Source organism: Trichomycterus rosablanca, chromosome 18 (assembly GCF_030014385.1).
Source record: "Trichomycterus rosablanca isolate fTriRos1 chromosome 18, fTriRos1.hap1, whole genome shotgun sequence".
Taxonomy (NCBI): Eukaryota; Metazoa; Chordata; class Actinopteri; order Siluriformes; family Trichomycteridae; genus Trichomycterus; species Trichomycterus rosablanca.
Window position 1 is genome coordinate 27,539,655 of NC_086005.1, and position 17,110 is coordinate 27,556,764.

Sequence of the window (17,110 nt, forward strand, 5' to 3'; positions counted from 1 at the left end):
TTCTGCTATGTAGCGTACTTCTTAATTAGATTTATTTAACACAAAATGAATATAAGCTTTCATATCATTTTTATTTTTTCTGCTCCTAAGAAGGTTTAGCATATAGTCAGGTGTCCAAATACTTTTGGCACATAGTGTACATTTCTTTATTATAGATTTATTTAACACAAAATGAATTTAAGCTTTTATACTTTATATTTTTGCACTGCGAGGGTGGAGAGGAGGGGGGGTCATTCCTGTCATCTTAACCTCGACGAGAATTAGAATCCTAATTAGTCCTGCAATTAGTTGCTGCTCAGAAGCGTCTGCGTGGGATTTCACAGCCGCTCGGGTTCTGACTTTATCTACTTTTTACAGCATCTTCTCGGACCTCGACAGTCACGAGCGTGGACCACCGGGGGCTGACCTTTAACCTGTCGATGATCAGAACGGAACCCACGTACAACCAGCCGGTGCAGCAGTGGAGCTTCAGCTCGGACTTTGCCGTGAGTTTTAACACTTCATGAATTGTTAATGCTATAATGCTAGAGCCTGAAATTATACATAAATAAACCACTGTTAGGGTGGCACAGTGGCGCAGTGGGTAGCGCTGACCCCTCACAGTAATAAGGGTCTGGGTTCGATTCCAACAGGCCAACAGGAGCAATTTAATCACCCCGGTAGTTCCCTGTGAATTCTGCCTTTCTAAGTGAATCCAATCTGTAGGGAGTGACAGTGTACTGAAGCTGAGAGTAAAGTGTGTGTGCCCTGTGATGTACCCACTGTGACCCTGACCAGGATAAAGCGATAATCAAACATAAAATAAATGAATGAATGAATGTCTAGACGTATCCGTTACACACTTATGAGACAGCAGTTCTGTTTATTATTAATGTCATGTTGATGAGTGTGTGTGTGTGTGTGTGTGTGTGTGTGTCCTGTAGGTCCGTGATTACTCCGGTACGTACCTGGTGAAGCTGATTCCCTGCACCACGGCGCTCAACATTCAGTACTCGGTTCCTGCAGTGTGTAACCCCAGAGAACCGGTCACTTTTGAACTGGACATTAGATTCCAGCAGGTACCGTTTTAAAAATGTGTAATATATCTTTACATTTAACAGCCACTTATTCTTATATATAGATTTCAAATCCATCAGACCAGTGATATTAAAAGCAATACAATGACTGTATGATAAGACATCATGTGATGGTTTATGGTTTATGTAGGTGAGTGACCCTGTAGCGGTGGAGTTCAGTTTAAACACTCAGATGTTTCTGCTGTCCAAGAGGTCAGTGTGGCTCTCTGATGGATCGATGGGTTTTGGGCAGGAGAGCGACGCTGCTTTCGCAGAGGGTACGTCTATACACGCTGTTTATGCATTTTACCCCCCTTTTCTCCTCATTTAGATTAGCCAATCTACTGCTGGGAACCCTGACGCTGTGCAAGGAGGGTGTATATTTGCCTGACGTGTGTGCAGTCCACCAATCCCTTCTTATTGAGGTCGGTTTCGTGTACAGAGAGCCACGCCCCGATCTCTGCGCTCCTCCACTTTCTGTACAGGCACCCTGGGCATAACCCCACCCCTTAGTCCAGTCTTTCCCACCCAGCAGACTGAAAGCCAATTTTTTTCTGCTGCAGGCATTAGCCAGTTGTGCCCGCTAGAGGGTGCCCAGCCCACAGGCAGCAGAGCCGAGATTCGAACCCTGGAGCTCAGAATCTTGTTATTTACGTTGTTAAATCTTGTCATTTATTATTCACTTATTTATTTACGTAGCAGCAATTCTACATACATATGAATGTGAGTTTTGTGTTCTTATATACACAAAAAAGAGAAATTGTTGATTTTAGCCAATGATACATACTAGGTAACTATTTTGGGTAGCATGATTGTGTCAGGACAGTCTTTTAAATACACTGAATTGTCTAAGAGGTTTTAGGTATTGGGTGTGAGGCACAAATGTAGGTAACAAGTACCAATACATAATTACCTAGTAGTTTGGACTTTGGAGTTCATATCATATCGTCCTGGTTAATACCTACAACTCAGGGCAGCCAAGCGACCCACATTTTGTCCATTTTGTCTCAGGCAAAACATCAAAACACAAAAAAACACCAAATTCATCCAAATAAAACATAAAACGAAATATAATTAAATAATGAAAATGGTGGCAATCTGGTCCCACCGTGGTTTATGATGTGTAACGTAAAGCATCCACAAGGGGGCATTCATGTACAAGTTTATTTTTTTATGTGCCTGTTAAAATTTGTTTATTTAATTATTATTATTTTTGTCTGCAACCGATTTTTTGGGGTTGGAAAAAACCCTGACATTAATGTGTATAATATTTTATTGGCGTGAGTCAATAAAATCTGAATCCACTCCGCTAACACCCGCCATCTCTCGGTACGTTTTCTTTTCATCCAGGTGATGTGATCTACGGGCGGGTGATGGTGGACCCGGTGCAGAACCTGGGCGACTCGTTTCACTGTAACATAGAGAAAGTTTTTCTGTGCACCGGAGCCGATGGGTACGTGCCCAAATACGACCCGACCAAGTTCGAGTTCGGCTGCTTGGCGCATTCTCCGTCCCTGCTGTACAGATTTAAAATTATCGTATGTATATCTCGATCTCTACTTTAAAAATTATGTTTTTATTTACTATATGCAGGAGAGATATGTTTATTAATTAATATAAAGGTCAAAGTCCATCTAGATAAAGAGAATCTAAGATTAAATGTGCATTTTCTTGGTTTGTTTTGCTCTGTAAACTCTGTGTGCATATTTAAAGCTCCAAACAGGAGAGCTTTATAGCTGTACTAATTGTTCTTTAATTCACTGAGCTTCTGCAGCAGAAATGATGCATTAATAAGTCTGTATAAGCAAAAGGTGGCAGAAAAGCATCAATAATTAATCCATATATAATCTCTTGACCAGGTATGTGTTAAATCGCACAGTATAACAGCTGAATAGAGACTTTCTTTGTTTTTAGGACAAATCACAGCCAGAGACTCAGGCTAAAAGCTTCGGAGACGTGGACTTTAATGCTTTGCTGGCAGAAGACGACCCGTCAGCCCTCTCTCTGGTGAAGCAGCCCGGCTCAGACGGGTTCAGACTCGACTCGGCCGCCTTGTTTCAGGTCAGTGTAGCGCTAAACGTTCTGTGTTAGCAAAATGATTAAAGAATGATGTAGTATCCATGATCAGAAATCTGCCCTCCTTTCCTTCAGGTGGCAGCAGGCCGTGAGTGGTACATCCACACCATTTACACGGTGCGCTCTAGAGAAAATGCCAAGCGCGGACTCATCAAGAGAAGCCTGGAGTACCATTCTTTCGTGCCGAGCCACGCCCGAGTCTCACGCTCGGCCCATGACGTGCCCGCTTTCGCCGAAGAGATCAGCGCCGAACACAATCGAGGCACCAACATCATGCACATCGCTCTGGAACGTCAGAACTCCGCCCGGGGAGGGGAGGCCCACGCTGAGAGCTCGGCACGGCAGGACGCGGGCATCGACGGCACTGAGGGGGCAGCGCTGGCTGTAGGGGTCTCAGTCGGGCTGCTGGTCTTCGCCCTCTTCATCGCCAGCCTGTTTGTGGTGCTGCGCTGGCAGAGCAGGCCAGAAAAGGAGACGCTAAAGGTCTCATCCAGCAGGCAGCCGGTCGTACTGAGGAGCGGCTTTGACCTGAACGACGGCTCTGAAGTCTGAAGGTTCTTGTGTGCCAGCTTGGACAGGTCAAATTCTCAGTTGTGATTGAACAAGTGCCTCAGAAAGTTCAAGTCCAGCCACAGGGGCGTCATCTGGGTGAACGACGGTGACTTTACCATTCCGACCCGAGCCGAGACGCCACCAACAGATTCATGAGGTTTCTGCCAAGTTTAAAAGAGAAAAGTTTCTATTTATTTTTAATAAACAGGAGGAATCTGGTAGTGTGGGGTTATGTTATGGGATTGCTTATTTATAATAGAGAAATCTTTTTTTTTTTTTATCGTTGTCAAATCTAATCACCAAAATGATGCAATTTTTGTTGTTAGAAAGATCCAATAAAAAAATACCTTTGTTTACATGTACACACTCAGCACAGAAACATCAGTCGTCCTGATTTAAGGCCTGCATGTATAAAAACAAAGCAAAATTAGGCTCAAGGTGAATAATAAAAGCCCTGCAGAAGATTTTGTCTTGTTTTTAAGATGAGAAATATAACACTTTTACAGATGTTTTTAATGTGAACGGCTTTTGAAAGGCCAGAGGTCACAATTATGTAACAGTCTGTCCTGCATAACGCCTGCACTGATTTATTCTGCTTTTCCCTAATAAAACCGATAGCGTAAATTTCATTTCAATAGTGGAGGTGGTGGGGGGAATAAACAGTAGAATTTCTCAAAAGCAATTCCTGAAGGGATGCCAAAGGTGCTACCAAAAGTATTTTTGTTTTAAATGGTCTAAATAAGCTACAGGATTTAACATGTTCAACCAGTAATACCGAGAATGGCCTGTAGATGCCACTAAAGTCTATAAAAAATAATATCGTTATTTTTACAATTATACATTTTATAGAGATAAAATGAAAGTTTTACACTGTTGAGCAGGTTATAAAAAGGAAATATTTGGTTTAACACTGGGGAATTGTTATCACATCAAAACCAAAATCTAAAACGCCCCCCATCTCCTTCCCCTTAACTCCCCAAAACTAGACCGACCTTACACCGATATTAATGTTCCTGAGCTTTTGGATAAATGTGGAGGCTGCAAAGAAATGAAAACTAAACAGTGAGTGTGGAAGATCTCAACGCAATTTTAAGTCAAGAGGAAAGTGTGCATGTTTCATCGGTCAGGAAACAGTTGCTGTAATTACAGAGTGTATTAATAATATAATAATAATAATTAGGATTATTCACTGATGAGTAAAATCTGCAAACATTTAGTTTACACAACACTGTCAAAGATAAATCATCTCAGCTCTGCCATCCGGTTGGGCTGGGCAACTACAGGAACAACGATAGGCTTGTTCATAGGGTAGGATAAAGCCGAATAGGGACCTCATTACTGAGCAAATTACGACCTCTGCTGGCTGATTGATGGTGTCTGCACAGTGTCGAGGAATAATGCTGATCAGGGTGTGGCCCTCCGTGCACAAAGCTGATTCACATATGTACTCGCCTCGTGCAGGTGAAAAGACGCGGTTGTTTACTGCACGTGTCAGGGGTGTGTGTGTCAGTTCGCTCTCCTTAATGGGGTCGGGCGTCAGCTCCAGTGGAGAGGAAGCATAATGCAATTGGGTAAAAATTGGGCGTGCTAAAGGGAGAAAACTCACTCACATAAAAAGTGAAATTGTTAGTAATCAGGTAGGCCTGTTATTTCTTTATCTGTTTTATTAGTCTGTGGCCCCATGATTGCATTTTTTTATCTATTTTACCCCCAACAAGAACAGTTTGGCCACTTTTGCTTTAGCCAAATGCACAGATCGGCTTTATCTTGCACTGACTGGTCTACAGCGTCACCCAGTGGTCAAAAACGTTTTGTTTTTTTATAGAGTAGAGAGTGATTAGTACCAAAATACACACAAACCTTTACATTATTCGTTGTGCTTCCAGATAGACTGTTTATTGTCGGCATGTTAATTCATAATAAACACTAAATGCTTGATAAAAATGATTTTATCTTGATATCACCTCACACACATTTTATCAGATTTACACATGGAGTTGACTGCTGTTCTCATCTGTTTTGGACAATGTATTCAAACACAAATAACTGCTATCTTATAAACTGTGAGTGTTTATATTGTTGTATTGTGTTGACAGTGATGTGGAATGGTAATAAACGCCCAGTCCGATTATTGTGATCGTAACCACATTCACCATCTGGGTTGAGGCATTAAACACTAGAAATAGTCTGTCCAAATAGTCTATCCAAGGTTTGTAAAGAGAAAACTTAAATGTTAAATAAAAAATACACTTCTGGCTGTAAAAGCTGCTAACAGTGGCTCAATAAACTGTTTTATACATTAAGCGGGGAAATGTGGGTCTTATGAATAAAAGTTCCTAATCAGATTTATACAATCCTAGACTGCAAATCATTGCACACACACCTAGAGGACCTTATTAGCTCCAGTTAAACTGCATGTCTTTGGACTTGTGGGAGGAAACCGGAGCATCAGGAGGAAACCCACACAGGGAATCGAACCTTGGACCTTGGATTTGCTGTGAAGCAACAGTGCCACCTAGTGGTCGTAAAGTACATGATCAACCTTTACCTCATTTATCTTGTTTATTAATTCCTTTCTACACTTGATCGCATCCATTCATTCATTCATTCAGTGTCTATTTTACCACGGGTTTATCCTGTTCAGGGTCGCGGTGGGTGCAATTCGATTGGCGAAAGTCAGGAAACACCCCTGACTTTTAGGCCGCCAGTCCATCACAATTCAAACTTGATTACATTTCAAAAGAATCTCTATCATATCAGCTTTTTGAGTAAAAAGGGGGTCGTGTTTTCTTTTCTTTCCATCCTCCAATAACATGCAGACGGTGGATTGGTGTAAAGAAAATGTGCAACTTGGCGGCCTGTTCGTGGTGTTTTATTGTTTGTGACTCCGTACTAAATTTATAACAGGAAACATGATGAAACGGTCAGTAAAATAACCAATAAAAAGGATTAAAAAATATGATTATTATTATATTATTCTTGATGTTTTCATTGTTGATCTAGCGTAGTCTGTACGTGTGTACTACGTCATCAGTTGTTGAGTAGTGCGCTGTTGGTTGCTGCTGGTCACGTGTCCTGTTCGGACGGGGAGGCTGGTTACTGGGAGCCATGGCGGCCGCTGCGGATACCCGAGCAGAGCTGCAGAAGGAACTGGTCTGTGCGATCTGTCTCGACTACTTCGACGAGCCGGTGATTTTAAAATGCGGCCACAACTTCTGCCGCATGTGTATTTTAATGCACTGGGAGGAAAACGGAGGAGACGATATTGGTTACCAGTGTCCGGAGTGTCGCATGGTGGGTTTTGTTTTCATTCCAGTCGCCAGTTATATGATGGCACTGGATTGATTCTGCTGAATTAATTAAGGATTCATACATTTTAATCATCTGCCTCAATGCATTTAGAGCAGTTCTGCAAAACCGGTGATGGACAGGTTCTTGATTTTGGTGTTTCACAGCAGGATGGTTTTGGGTTCGATTCCCAGATGGAGTGCACACATGGGTCTACAGATTTAGTTAATGTTTACATTCTAATTTAGTGATGTGAGAAACAACAGACCTTTATTTTAGATTTTAACACTTAAGTATCTTAGGTTTACTTAGATGGATAAGAAAAAGCATCCAGTGAGTGGCAATTCTGCACTGGAAAACACCTTTTTTATGAGATAGGTTAATAAAGAATAGCCAGACTGATTTAAGCTAATAATAATCATACTTTATGGTCATGGTAAACAAAAAAGGATCTGAAAATAAATGCAGAGCAGGTCAGGACTTGTGGATGAGATACAACAGCAGAAGAGAAATTGTAAATAATACACTAATAGGGCCGCTCAGGTGGCGCAGCGGTAAAAAAGAAAGTACGCTAGTGCACCAGAGTCGGGGTTTCGAATACATCGAATCTCAGCTCTGCCTTTCCGACTAGGCTGGGCGGCTGCATGAACAACGATTGGCTGTTATTCAGGGTTGGGGTAAGAAAGTCGGATCATAGGTGCTCATAACTGGTGCGACTGCGGCCTCTGATGGCGCCTGCACAGGGCTGAGGAATAATGCTGATGGGGGTGTGGCCCTCCGTACACAGTGCCCGTCAAGTGTATGAACTCGAATCGTGCAGGTGAAAAATACAGTCTGTACTGACTGTACGTACCGGAGGGGTGATAAAGGAGGGGTGATCTTTATTGGGTGAATAAAGAGGTGAAAATATATATATATAATTAATAATACACTAATAAATAATAATAATAATAAATAAATACACTACTAAATAAAAAAACTGTATAGTATAAATATCTGGAGGCAAAAAAGAGAGATTTATTAACGATTATATCAGACCCAGTCTGCCGGTGGTAATTTTGTACGTCTCCGTTTGCAGGTATTCGGCAAAATGAGCTTCACCAAGAACTATTTAGTGAAGAACCTGGTGGATAAACTGAGCGATTTTGAGTGTCTGAAGACGTGCAGGCCTCCCGCTCCCACCAAGCCGTCCAAGACGGACGGTAAATGTGAGAGACACCACGAGGAGCTGAAACTCTACTGCCATACGGACCGTAAGCCCATCTGTGTGGTGTGCAGAGAGTCCCGGGATCACAGGTTCGGAGCGTTACGCTTCCGTCTCATTTACTTACATTTACAGATTTTACAGCCAGTGACTTAACGTGAGGTGGAATACACAAGTGGTGCAAATCTAAGTTTCCACATTTAAGCTGAATCAGGTGAACGATAGTAGGACGGGGGTACAAGGTTTGTAGTGAGTAATTATCAGAACTGCTACAGATGTTGATGTGGAAGCAGCTGATAGTGACCGCCTCGATCATACTGGTTATCTCTGTCTCAACCCGTTCTGGCACAGCAGAGAAAAACAGCTACGAAAACAGGTCATGTGTCACGGCCAAGTCATTTATCCTCAAATCAGCGTCATGATTTTCACACAACAGTAGATAAACAATCATTTGCATCGAATAGTAGCCCAGCTTTTCATTTTACAGTGGGTAGCACTGTCGCCTCACAGCTAGAAGGTCCTGGGTTAGCTTCCCAGCTGGGGCGGTCCGGGTTCTTTCTGTGTGGAGTTTGCATGTTCTCCCCGTGTCTGTGTGGGTTTCCTCCAGGAGCTCCGGTTTCTTCCCACATGCCAAAGATGTGCAAGTGAGGTGAACTGGAGATACAAAATTGTTCATGACCGTGTTCGATGTTTGTAAGTTTGTAAAACATGACGTTAAAATACTAATAAATAAATAAATGAATACATTTTATTTTACAGCAATAAGTTACTCACTACTATGTGTAGCTAAAGTAACTAAACTAAAGAGCGCTACAATGTAGTGGCGATCTATAATGACTCTCACTGGTGCAAGAAGAGGACGCAGAGCCTACAGTACCCATAAAAGACAATCAATTTTTTTAAATGGTGCTATTTGATATGCACAGGGCAGTTGTAGCCTAGTGGTTAAGTTACTGGACTAGTAATGGAAAGGTTGCTGGTTCAAGCCCCACCACTGCCATGTTGCCACTGTTGGGCTCTTGAGCAAGGCCTTTAATCTTCAATTGCTTAGACAATATACTTTGGATAAAAGCGTCTGCTTAATGCTGAAAACGTAAATATGCACAATTACACACGGTTACTGCTTTATTTGCACACCGTAATGATAATAAACTTTACATTTTAGTTTTACTCATTTAGTTTTTTGTTCTTTGTTATATGTTCTTATATTCTTATATTTTATAGCTTATATTTGCATCACATTACATTTTAATTAAATTTTATTTCCTTTGCACCACATTTGCGTGTTTTGTGTGATGCTTGATGTTTGAATTTCTGCTGTGACACTGTAATAACAGCCAAAACGCTTCTTTTTAATTCTGTGTTGCTGTATTCTAATTCTAATTTATGAAATATTTGTATTTAGACACCATGATGTTTCCCCCATACCTGAAGTTGTTGAGGATATGAAGGTGAGAGCTGATGATTTATCCAGATTAGTAAATTTAAATACTCAGTTTGTAGACTTTAATTAAGAGTAAAAGAGCTGGATTGAACACTTCCACGATGAATGATGTTCTATAATTTGAATGATCTACTTGATGTCTTGTTTTCTTTGGTTTACAGGGAAGCCTGAAGCTGCGGCTAATCAAACTGAACTGGCAGAAGTCCATGTGCGCCAGAGTCAGAGCTATAGACGAACAAGCCAAAGCTGACGTCAAGGTAAGAGTTAGAGCGCAGTCCTTTCATCCAGACACCGTTTATCTGTAGCAGTGCGGAGAGATTTTTACCCGTCGTTCTGTGTCGACCTTGGTTCCTCCAGCTGAAGAGGCAGGCTCTGAAGGAGAAGATCGAGGACGATGTAGGAGCGCTGGTGCAGTTTCTCCTGGATGAGAAGGACCGGCTCTTGGACAGGCTGGAAGCCGAGGAGATGGCTACGACAGCGCTGATAGACGAGAACCTCAAGCTGGTCGAGAGCGAGGCGTCCAAAGTGGACAAAGCCATTTCGGACATTCAAAACCAGCTCAGCGAGGTCGCAAACTTCGAGGTTCGGATTTCTGTTGCACTCACGAGTCGAAGGTTATCCGATCGTATTTCACTTACGCTGGTGCTGACCTTCATTCCTGACCAAGGAGGGTCGTAACTAAGACACGCCCCCTTCGAGACATGTGCTCTTTTCACCTGCAGTAGGCGGGTTAATATAAAGATCCGTATCGCACACAGAGAGTCACGCTCCGATCGCCATCATCCCCCGTCTCTGTGCAGTACCATCGATCAGCCAGCAGGGGTCGTAACTGCAGCAGTTATAAGGAACAGTGTGGCTTTGTAGCCAATTAACTGGCACTTCAAATAATAAATTACAGGTTTACGTGTTTTATTTGTAAATTGTTTTTTTCCAAAATAAAAAATTATTAGTTAATTAGTGTAATAATATTAGTGTTTTTAGTCAAATATTCAGCAGTTCTGTTGTACATCGGTAATATCAGTGTTTTTAGTCAAATATTCAGCAGTTCTGTTGTACATCGGTAATATCAGTGAATACTTGAGGATCGAATGCCGTATTTTTCTGATGCATCCCTCCTATTTCTTTCTACCTGTGCAGATGCCTGACCGGCTGATAGCTCCAAAATTCAAACCCTTGATCCTTAGATCTAAGCAGTAGTGAGCTTTTGTACCCTACCACTGCTCCACCCGAGCGCCACCTACATACTAATCTCACTACGAAGTAGATAAATGTGTTTTTTTAATGTGTAACCGTTTGTGTTCTGGTTCTTTTTCAGACTATTAGTAAAGCGTATTTAAGGTAAGTAGGTTCATTTTTCCTTCTATTTAAAGACACGTTTTAAGAAGTTTGTATAATCATCAGTATAATGTAGTCTGTGCTTCTGTGTTCCTGTATTCAGCCCGAGCCATGTGAACCTGACTGTGCAGGCTGTGAACTGCCCCCCTGACTTTACAGAATTCACCGGGCCCTTTCAGCTCATCCTGTGGAAGAAGATGATGCACGTGCTACACACGAGTTAGTAAACGTCACATCACGTCCGTCTATCTGTCTATCTCGATATTTGTTTGTCTATCTCTATATCTGTCTGTCTGTCTGTCTATCTATCTGTCTATCTCTATATCTGTTTGTCTACAGTAGTGTTCAAAAAAATAGCAGTGATTTTAAAAAAGTGAATAAAGCACAAAATCATTATAATAACTTTTATTTCCATAAATGCAAATGCACTGAAAATACTCCACTTTCAATTCTAAATCAAAACATTAACAAAATTTTGCCAGTTTGTGTTCATCCTTTACAGAAAGTTAAGAAAAATTAATATTAGGCTGTTCAAAAAAATAGCAGTGCAGCATTTTTCATTAAAAACTTAAAAAAATTATCTATAACATGAAAAAATGTTTGAGGTTTTACTTTACTTTAAATTACTGAACTAATATTTAGTGGCAAAACAATTGTTTCTGAGATCTGTGTTGCATGGAGTCGACCAACTTCTGGCACCTCTGAACAGGTATTCCAGTCCAGGATGATTAGACGACATTCCACAGTTCTTCTGCAATTTTGGGTTTTGCCTCAAAAAAACACGTTTCAGATTTCAGCCCACAAGTTCTCTCTGGGATTGAAGTCAGGGGATTGTGCTGGCCACTCTATTACCTCAGTCTTGTTTGTCTGTAACCAAGATGTTTTGGGTCATTGTCATGTTGAAACACCCATTTTAAAGACATTTCTTCTTCGACATAGAGCAACATGATCTCCTCAAGTATTCTGATATATTTAAACTGATCCATGATCCCTCGTATGCGATAAATAGGCATAACACCATGGTATGAAAAACATCCCCATATCATCATTTTGTACCACCATGCTTTTCTGTCCTCACAATGAACTTTGGCTTGAATTCAGTGCTCGATGGTCGTCTGACATACTGTCTACAGCCACTAGACCCAAAAAGAACAATTTTGCTTTCACCAGTCCACAAAATGTTGAGCCATTTCTCTTTGGACCAGTCAATGTGTTCCTTGGCAGATGTTAACCCATTCAGGAAACGTCTTTTTCTTAACAACGGGACTTTGCAAGGAGTTCTTGCTGGTAAATTGGCTTCACTTAATCATCTTCTGTACTCACTGGTAACTTCAGATGTTCCTAATTCTTTCTGGAGGTGATCATTGGCTGAGTATTTGCCATTTTGGCTATTCTTCGATCCATTTGAACAGTAGTTCCACGCTTCCTTCTGCATCTTTCAGGTGTTGGTTGTCACTTCAAGGCATTTGAGATCATTTTAGCTGAGCAGCCAATAATTTGCTGCACTTCTCTGTATGCTTTTCCCTCTACAATCAACTTTTTAATCAAAGTATGCTGTTCATCAGAACAATGTCTGGAACAACCCATTTTACCCAGCATTTCAGAAGGAAACGCGCTATGACCAAGCTGTGCAACATTTGCCCCCCTCCTAAATTAAATAAGGGCCAAAATTGACACACGTTCTTCTGCAGAATGAATGATTTCACCAATTGAACTCCTCACTGCTATTATTTTGAACAAGCCCCTTTTCAATCAATGCTTCAATTACTCAGAATGATCGGCATGCATGTCCTAATTGTTGGGTTTGTTTTGTTTTCATTACTCTACTACACTTTCAAGTAAATTATTTGCTATGTAGAAATAGCATTTCTACTAAAAACAGTGATTTATCAGGTTAATGGTGTTGGACTGCAATTTTTTTTGAACACCACTGTATATATATATATATATATATATATATATATGTCTATCTGTCTGTCAGTCTATTGGCCTCTCTCTCTCTCTCTCTCTCTCTCTCTCTCTATCTCTCTCTCTCTCTCTCTCTCTCTATATATATATATATATATATATATATATATACAGTGTATCACAAAAGTGAGTACACCCCTCACATTTCTGCAAATATTTCATTATATCTTTTCATGGGACAACACTATAGACATGAAACTTGGATATAACTTAGAGTAGTCAGTGTACAGCTTGTATAGCAGTGTAGATTTACTGTCTTCTGAAAATAACTCAACACACAGCCATTAATGTCTAAATAGCTGCAACATAAGTGAGTACACCCCACAGTGAACATGTCCAAATTGTGCCCAAATGTGTCGTTGTCCCTCCCTGGTGTCATGTGTCAAGGTCCCAGGTGTAAATGGGGAGCAGGGCTGTTAAATTTGGTGTTTTGAGTACAATTCTCTCATACTGGCCACTGGATATTCAACATGGCACCTCATGGCAAAGAACTCTCTGAGGATGTAAGAAATAGAATTGTTGCTCTCCACAAAGATGGCCTGGGCTATAAGAAGATTGCTAACACCCTGAAACTGAGCTACAGCATGGTGGCCAAGGTCATACAGCGGTTTTCCAGGACAGGTTCCACTCAATGGTGGTCACACAAAATATTGACACTTTGGGCACAATTTGGACATGTTCACTGTGGGGTGTACTCACTTATGTTGCCAGCCATTTAGACATTAATGGTTGTGTGTTGAGTTATTTTCAGAAGACAGTAAATCTACACTGCTATACAAGTTGTACACTGACTACTCTAAGTTATATCCAAGTTTTATTTCTATAGTGTTGTCCCATGAAAAGATATAATAAAATATTTGCAGAAATGTGAGGGGTGTACTCACTTTTGTGATACACTGTGTATATATATATATATATATATATATATATATGTCTGTCTGTCTGTCCATTTGTCTGTCTATCTATCTTCAGAACTTAAAAACCAGACCCTCCATCTCCTTCTCTCACAGTGCCCCAAAATCTGACCCTGGACCTGGACACGGCGCACCCGTCCCTAGCCATCAGCGACTTCGACACGAAGGTGGAGGAGGGCCGAACGCGCTCTCACGAACCCGACCTGCCCGTCCGCTTCACGCGCTTCTTCGGCGTGCTGGCGACGGCGCAGTACTCGAGCGGCCAGCACTACTGGGAAGTGGACGTGCGAGACAAGGGCGTCTGGTACCTTGGAGTGACCACGGCGTGCAGCAACCGGAAGGGCTTCGTGAACTTGTCTCCGTCGGCCGGTTACTGGAGCCTGAGCCTGCACGACCGGCTCTACGCCAACGAGGAGGACGCGCGCGTGCCCGTCGCCGACTACTGGAGCTCACCCCGGGTCGGCGTCTTCCTGGATTACGAGCGCGGCCACGTGGCTTTCTACGACGCCGTCACCATGAAGCGCGTCTACAGCTTCGCCACGTATTACGACGAGCCCATCTCGCCCTTCTTCAGCCCAGGCAAGAACGACCCGGGCAGCCGCCTGCAGATCTGCCACTATTACTGAGACGAGGGGCACATACAGGGGAAATTTAAGTATATTTAGAAATGTGATGTTCCTGACAGGTGACGGTGGTCTCACTGAGGAAACAGCTTTACTGAGAACGGTTTTGTTTGGAGTGATGTTACGAGAATTCCCAGTGTAAGCTGATTCCGCTAGATTTGTTTCCTTATGGAAAAGAAAGTGTAGATGTTTTAATGTGCAGTCACCAAGATAGATGCGCAGCTACGTTATATTGTGCAAGAGGTCCAATACAATTCCATTTTATATTTCCGAAACGAGAACGATTCCCGCTCAGGCGGCAGGCTGCAGATTTGTCCCTCAATAATAAATAAAAACTGTGTGGCTCAATCCGAGCTTTTTCATTCTGTTGATGTGAATTCTGGAGCGTAATGCTCTCCTCTGATCGACCTGTGTTAGCGTGACGTTCTCATAGATGCATTAACGTATTTCGGTTTATGAACTCGGCGTCTAGTTTCACGTTGGTGTCGTCTTGTGTGCTGTATGGACGGAGGAACTAATATTTTATTAGTAACACAGACATTCCCAAACTTTTAGATGGAAAAAGGAGGCATGTCTTTGGCTTCCACACTCCACTGGAATTTATTTTAAACACTGTAATCAGTACAAACAAAACAAATCATCTTTATAGTTGAATTATTACGAGTGATGTGAATTATTTGGGTTAAAGTTTTACAGTGCTCAAACACGTGTTATTCATTTGCCTTGCTGCACCCCTGCAATAGCGCCATGTGTCCACTAGAGGGCAGTTTGGGACCCACTGCAGTAATGCTAGATTTTAATGGTCGCAATATTTCAGCTTTAATGCGTTTCAGTTTATGAACTCGGCGTCTAGTTTTACGTTGGTGTCGTCTTGTGCGCTGTACAGACGGAGGAACTAATATTTATTTAGTAACACAGTCGTTCCCAAACTTTTTCCTCAGTGCCCCCTTTTGTAGATGAAACTGCGGGCACGATTTTTGCTTCCAGACTCCACTGGAATTTATTTTAAATGCTATAATCCATACAAAAATGCAACTTCTTATTAAACAAAAGAAAATAAAGTATCATTGTGTCTGATGTAAATTATGTAGCCTAATTTTTTACAGTGCTCAAACATGCCTCATTCATTTGCCTTGCTGCGCCCCCTGCAATAGCTCCATGCGTCCTCTAGAGGGCAGTTTGGGAACCACTGCTGTATTAATAAATTTAAGTTGCTAGATTTTAATGGTCACAATATTTCAGCTTTAGAAAAAGAATTATCAGTGTTTTATTTATTTTTTTACTTTTAATGATTAGTATTAATAGAATTGACTTACTGCTGTATGACACTGACATGATTAAAAAGTAAATTAGACTTGAATAGGTGACTTTTATAGTCGCCTTATTTTATGGACTGTGTTGCAGCTTTTTAAGGACCAGCTTCACGTTTGGAAAATGTCTGTATGTATGTAGAAGCTTTGTGCCCGGCGTCCAACAAACAAATGTTTGCTGGCAAGCTGGATAAAATACTTACATTTTATGTTATTAAAGCTTATAAATAAATCAAACATCTTCTAGCTTGTACTGAATACCTACAGTGTGCTTTAGGTACTTTAATTACTAATAACTTGTGAGTGATCATTTTTTAGACTTTAGATCTTTTGTCTTCTATTTTTTTTGGATGTAAGTGCAGTTTGATGCACAACAGACCAGGACTGAAGAGCTGAAAAACAAACGAGGTGTGTCTGCATAGCTGTAATACAAACTGTCAGAACGTTCTTCACTTCTGTTACATGTGTGTAATAAATGTACGTGTGTGTATATGATTGTTCCATTATTTCTGTTTTTATGTCACAGACATAAAATAAAATAAATAAATCCACAAGCTGCAAGGGCTCATATTAATCCAGTGTGTTCTATAAAAGGTCCAACTTTTTAAATAATTATAAAGGTTTAAGTTCTAAGGAGTCATTTGATACCACATTTATTTGTGTACGTTGGGTGAAAATCCAGATCCGAACACCTTTATTGTAACTTATTATTCTGTTTACAGCATTTGAGACGTCGGTTTATGTTTTATGTAAAACATGCTTATGCTTTAAACCACAAAGACAAAGTAAATGCTGAAATAAATCCATTTTTAATTGCACACTGCTATCATTGATCAGTAAAGCGAACACCTGATTTAATGTGCTTTACAGCACGCGATCATTTCATTACTGAAACGCTATTTTGATCAGTCGGTTTGTCCTAAATTCATGTAATATTGCTAAATTAAATACTTATGAGCATTTATAACTAATAACGTCTGGATTTTTGCATTACTGAGCTGATATATCACTAATCAGTGAGAACTAACTAAGAGCAAGACTGTATTAGCAGCTACGGTTGATCACTTCAGCACCTTTATACATTCATCTGTGCGGCATAAATGTCATATTTCTATGCTTATTTTGTATTATTAGCTGATAAACTAGGCTACAGTAAAGTATTCTTGTTGGTAGCAGTGCTTCATAACATTAAAACTTAACCCCAGACTACAAATTCTTTCAATTTCTTTCTAAGTTAGTTTGAATGAATTGTAATTGGCTTTGACCTTGTACATGTAAATATAGCACCACGGTTCAGTTCATTAGCCATTTGTGAAGGTATTTCTTCAAAGCTGCTGTTAT

At 40.9% G+C, this 17,110-nt stretch overlaps 2 protein-coding genes across 3 annotated transcripts in view; both read left to right on the forward strand.

Annotated features, from left to right (window-relative positions):
• frem2a (FRAS1 related extracellular matrix 2a) overlaps positions 1-4,147 on the forward strand; it is a 43,984-nt gene extending 39,837 nt beyond the window's left edge. The window contains exons 19-24 of the mRNA XM_063013778.1: positions 358-485; positions 924-1,058; positions 1,207-1,333; positions 2,406-2,593; positions 2,970-3,116; positions 3,207-4,147. Of these exons, the coding sequence (XP_062869848.1) occupies positions 358-485; positions 924-1,058; positions 1,207-1,333; positions 2,406-2,593; positions 2,970-3,116; positions 3,207-3,683 (1,202 nt within the window). The 3' untranslated portion in view covers positions 3,684-4,147. The remainder of the gene's footprint in view (positions 1-357; positions 486-923; positions 1,059-1,206; positions 1,334-2,405; positions 2,594-2,969; positions 3,117-3,206) is intronic.
• Positions 4,148-6,791: 2,644 nt separating this feature from the next.
• trim47 (tripartite motif containing 47) lies at positions 6,792-16,330 on the forward strand. 2 transcript variants are annotated; one of them, XM_063014504.1, is made up of 8 exons: positions 6,792-6,977; positions 8,050-8,267; positions 9,581-9,626; positions 9,781-9,876; positions 9,977-10,201; positions 10,935-10,957; positions 11,031-11,173; positions 13,933-16,330. In XM_063014504.1, exons 1-8 carry the CDS (start codon positions 6,792-6,794, stop codon positions 14,460-14,462), a joined length of 1,467 nt encoding a protein of 488 aa, XP_062870574.1. In that variant the 3' UTR covers positions 14,463-16,330. The 2 variants fall into 2 exon arrangements, with proteins under 2 accessions (XP_062870574.1, XP_062870576.1); XM_063014506.1 differs by having other exon boundaries at positions 11,058-11,173.
• The last annotated feature ends 780 nt before the right edge of the window (positions 16,331-17,110 follow it).

Bases quoted from the DNA above. Each gene is read 5' to 3' on its own strand.
- trim47 (XM_063014504.1), top strand. From the start codon at position 6,792: ATGGCGGCCGCTGCGGATACCCGAGCAGAGCTGCAGAAGGAACTGGTC. The intron at 8,268-9,580 runs GTTCGGAGCGTT...ATTTGTATTTAG, and splicing joins AGAGAGTCCCGGGATCACAG to ACACCATGATGTTTCCCCCA. The intron at 10,202-10,934 runs GTTCGGATTTCT...GTTCTTTTTCAG, and splicing joins GCGAGGTCGCAAACTTCGAG to ACTATTAGTAAAGCGTATTT.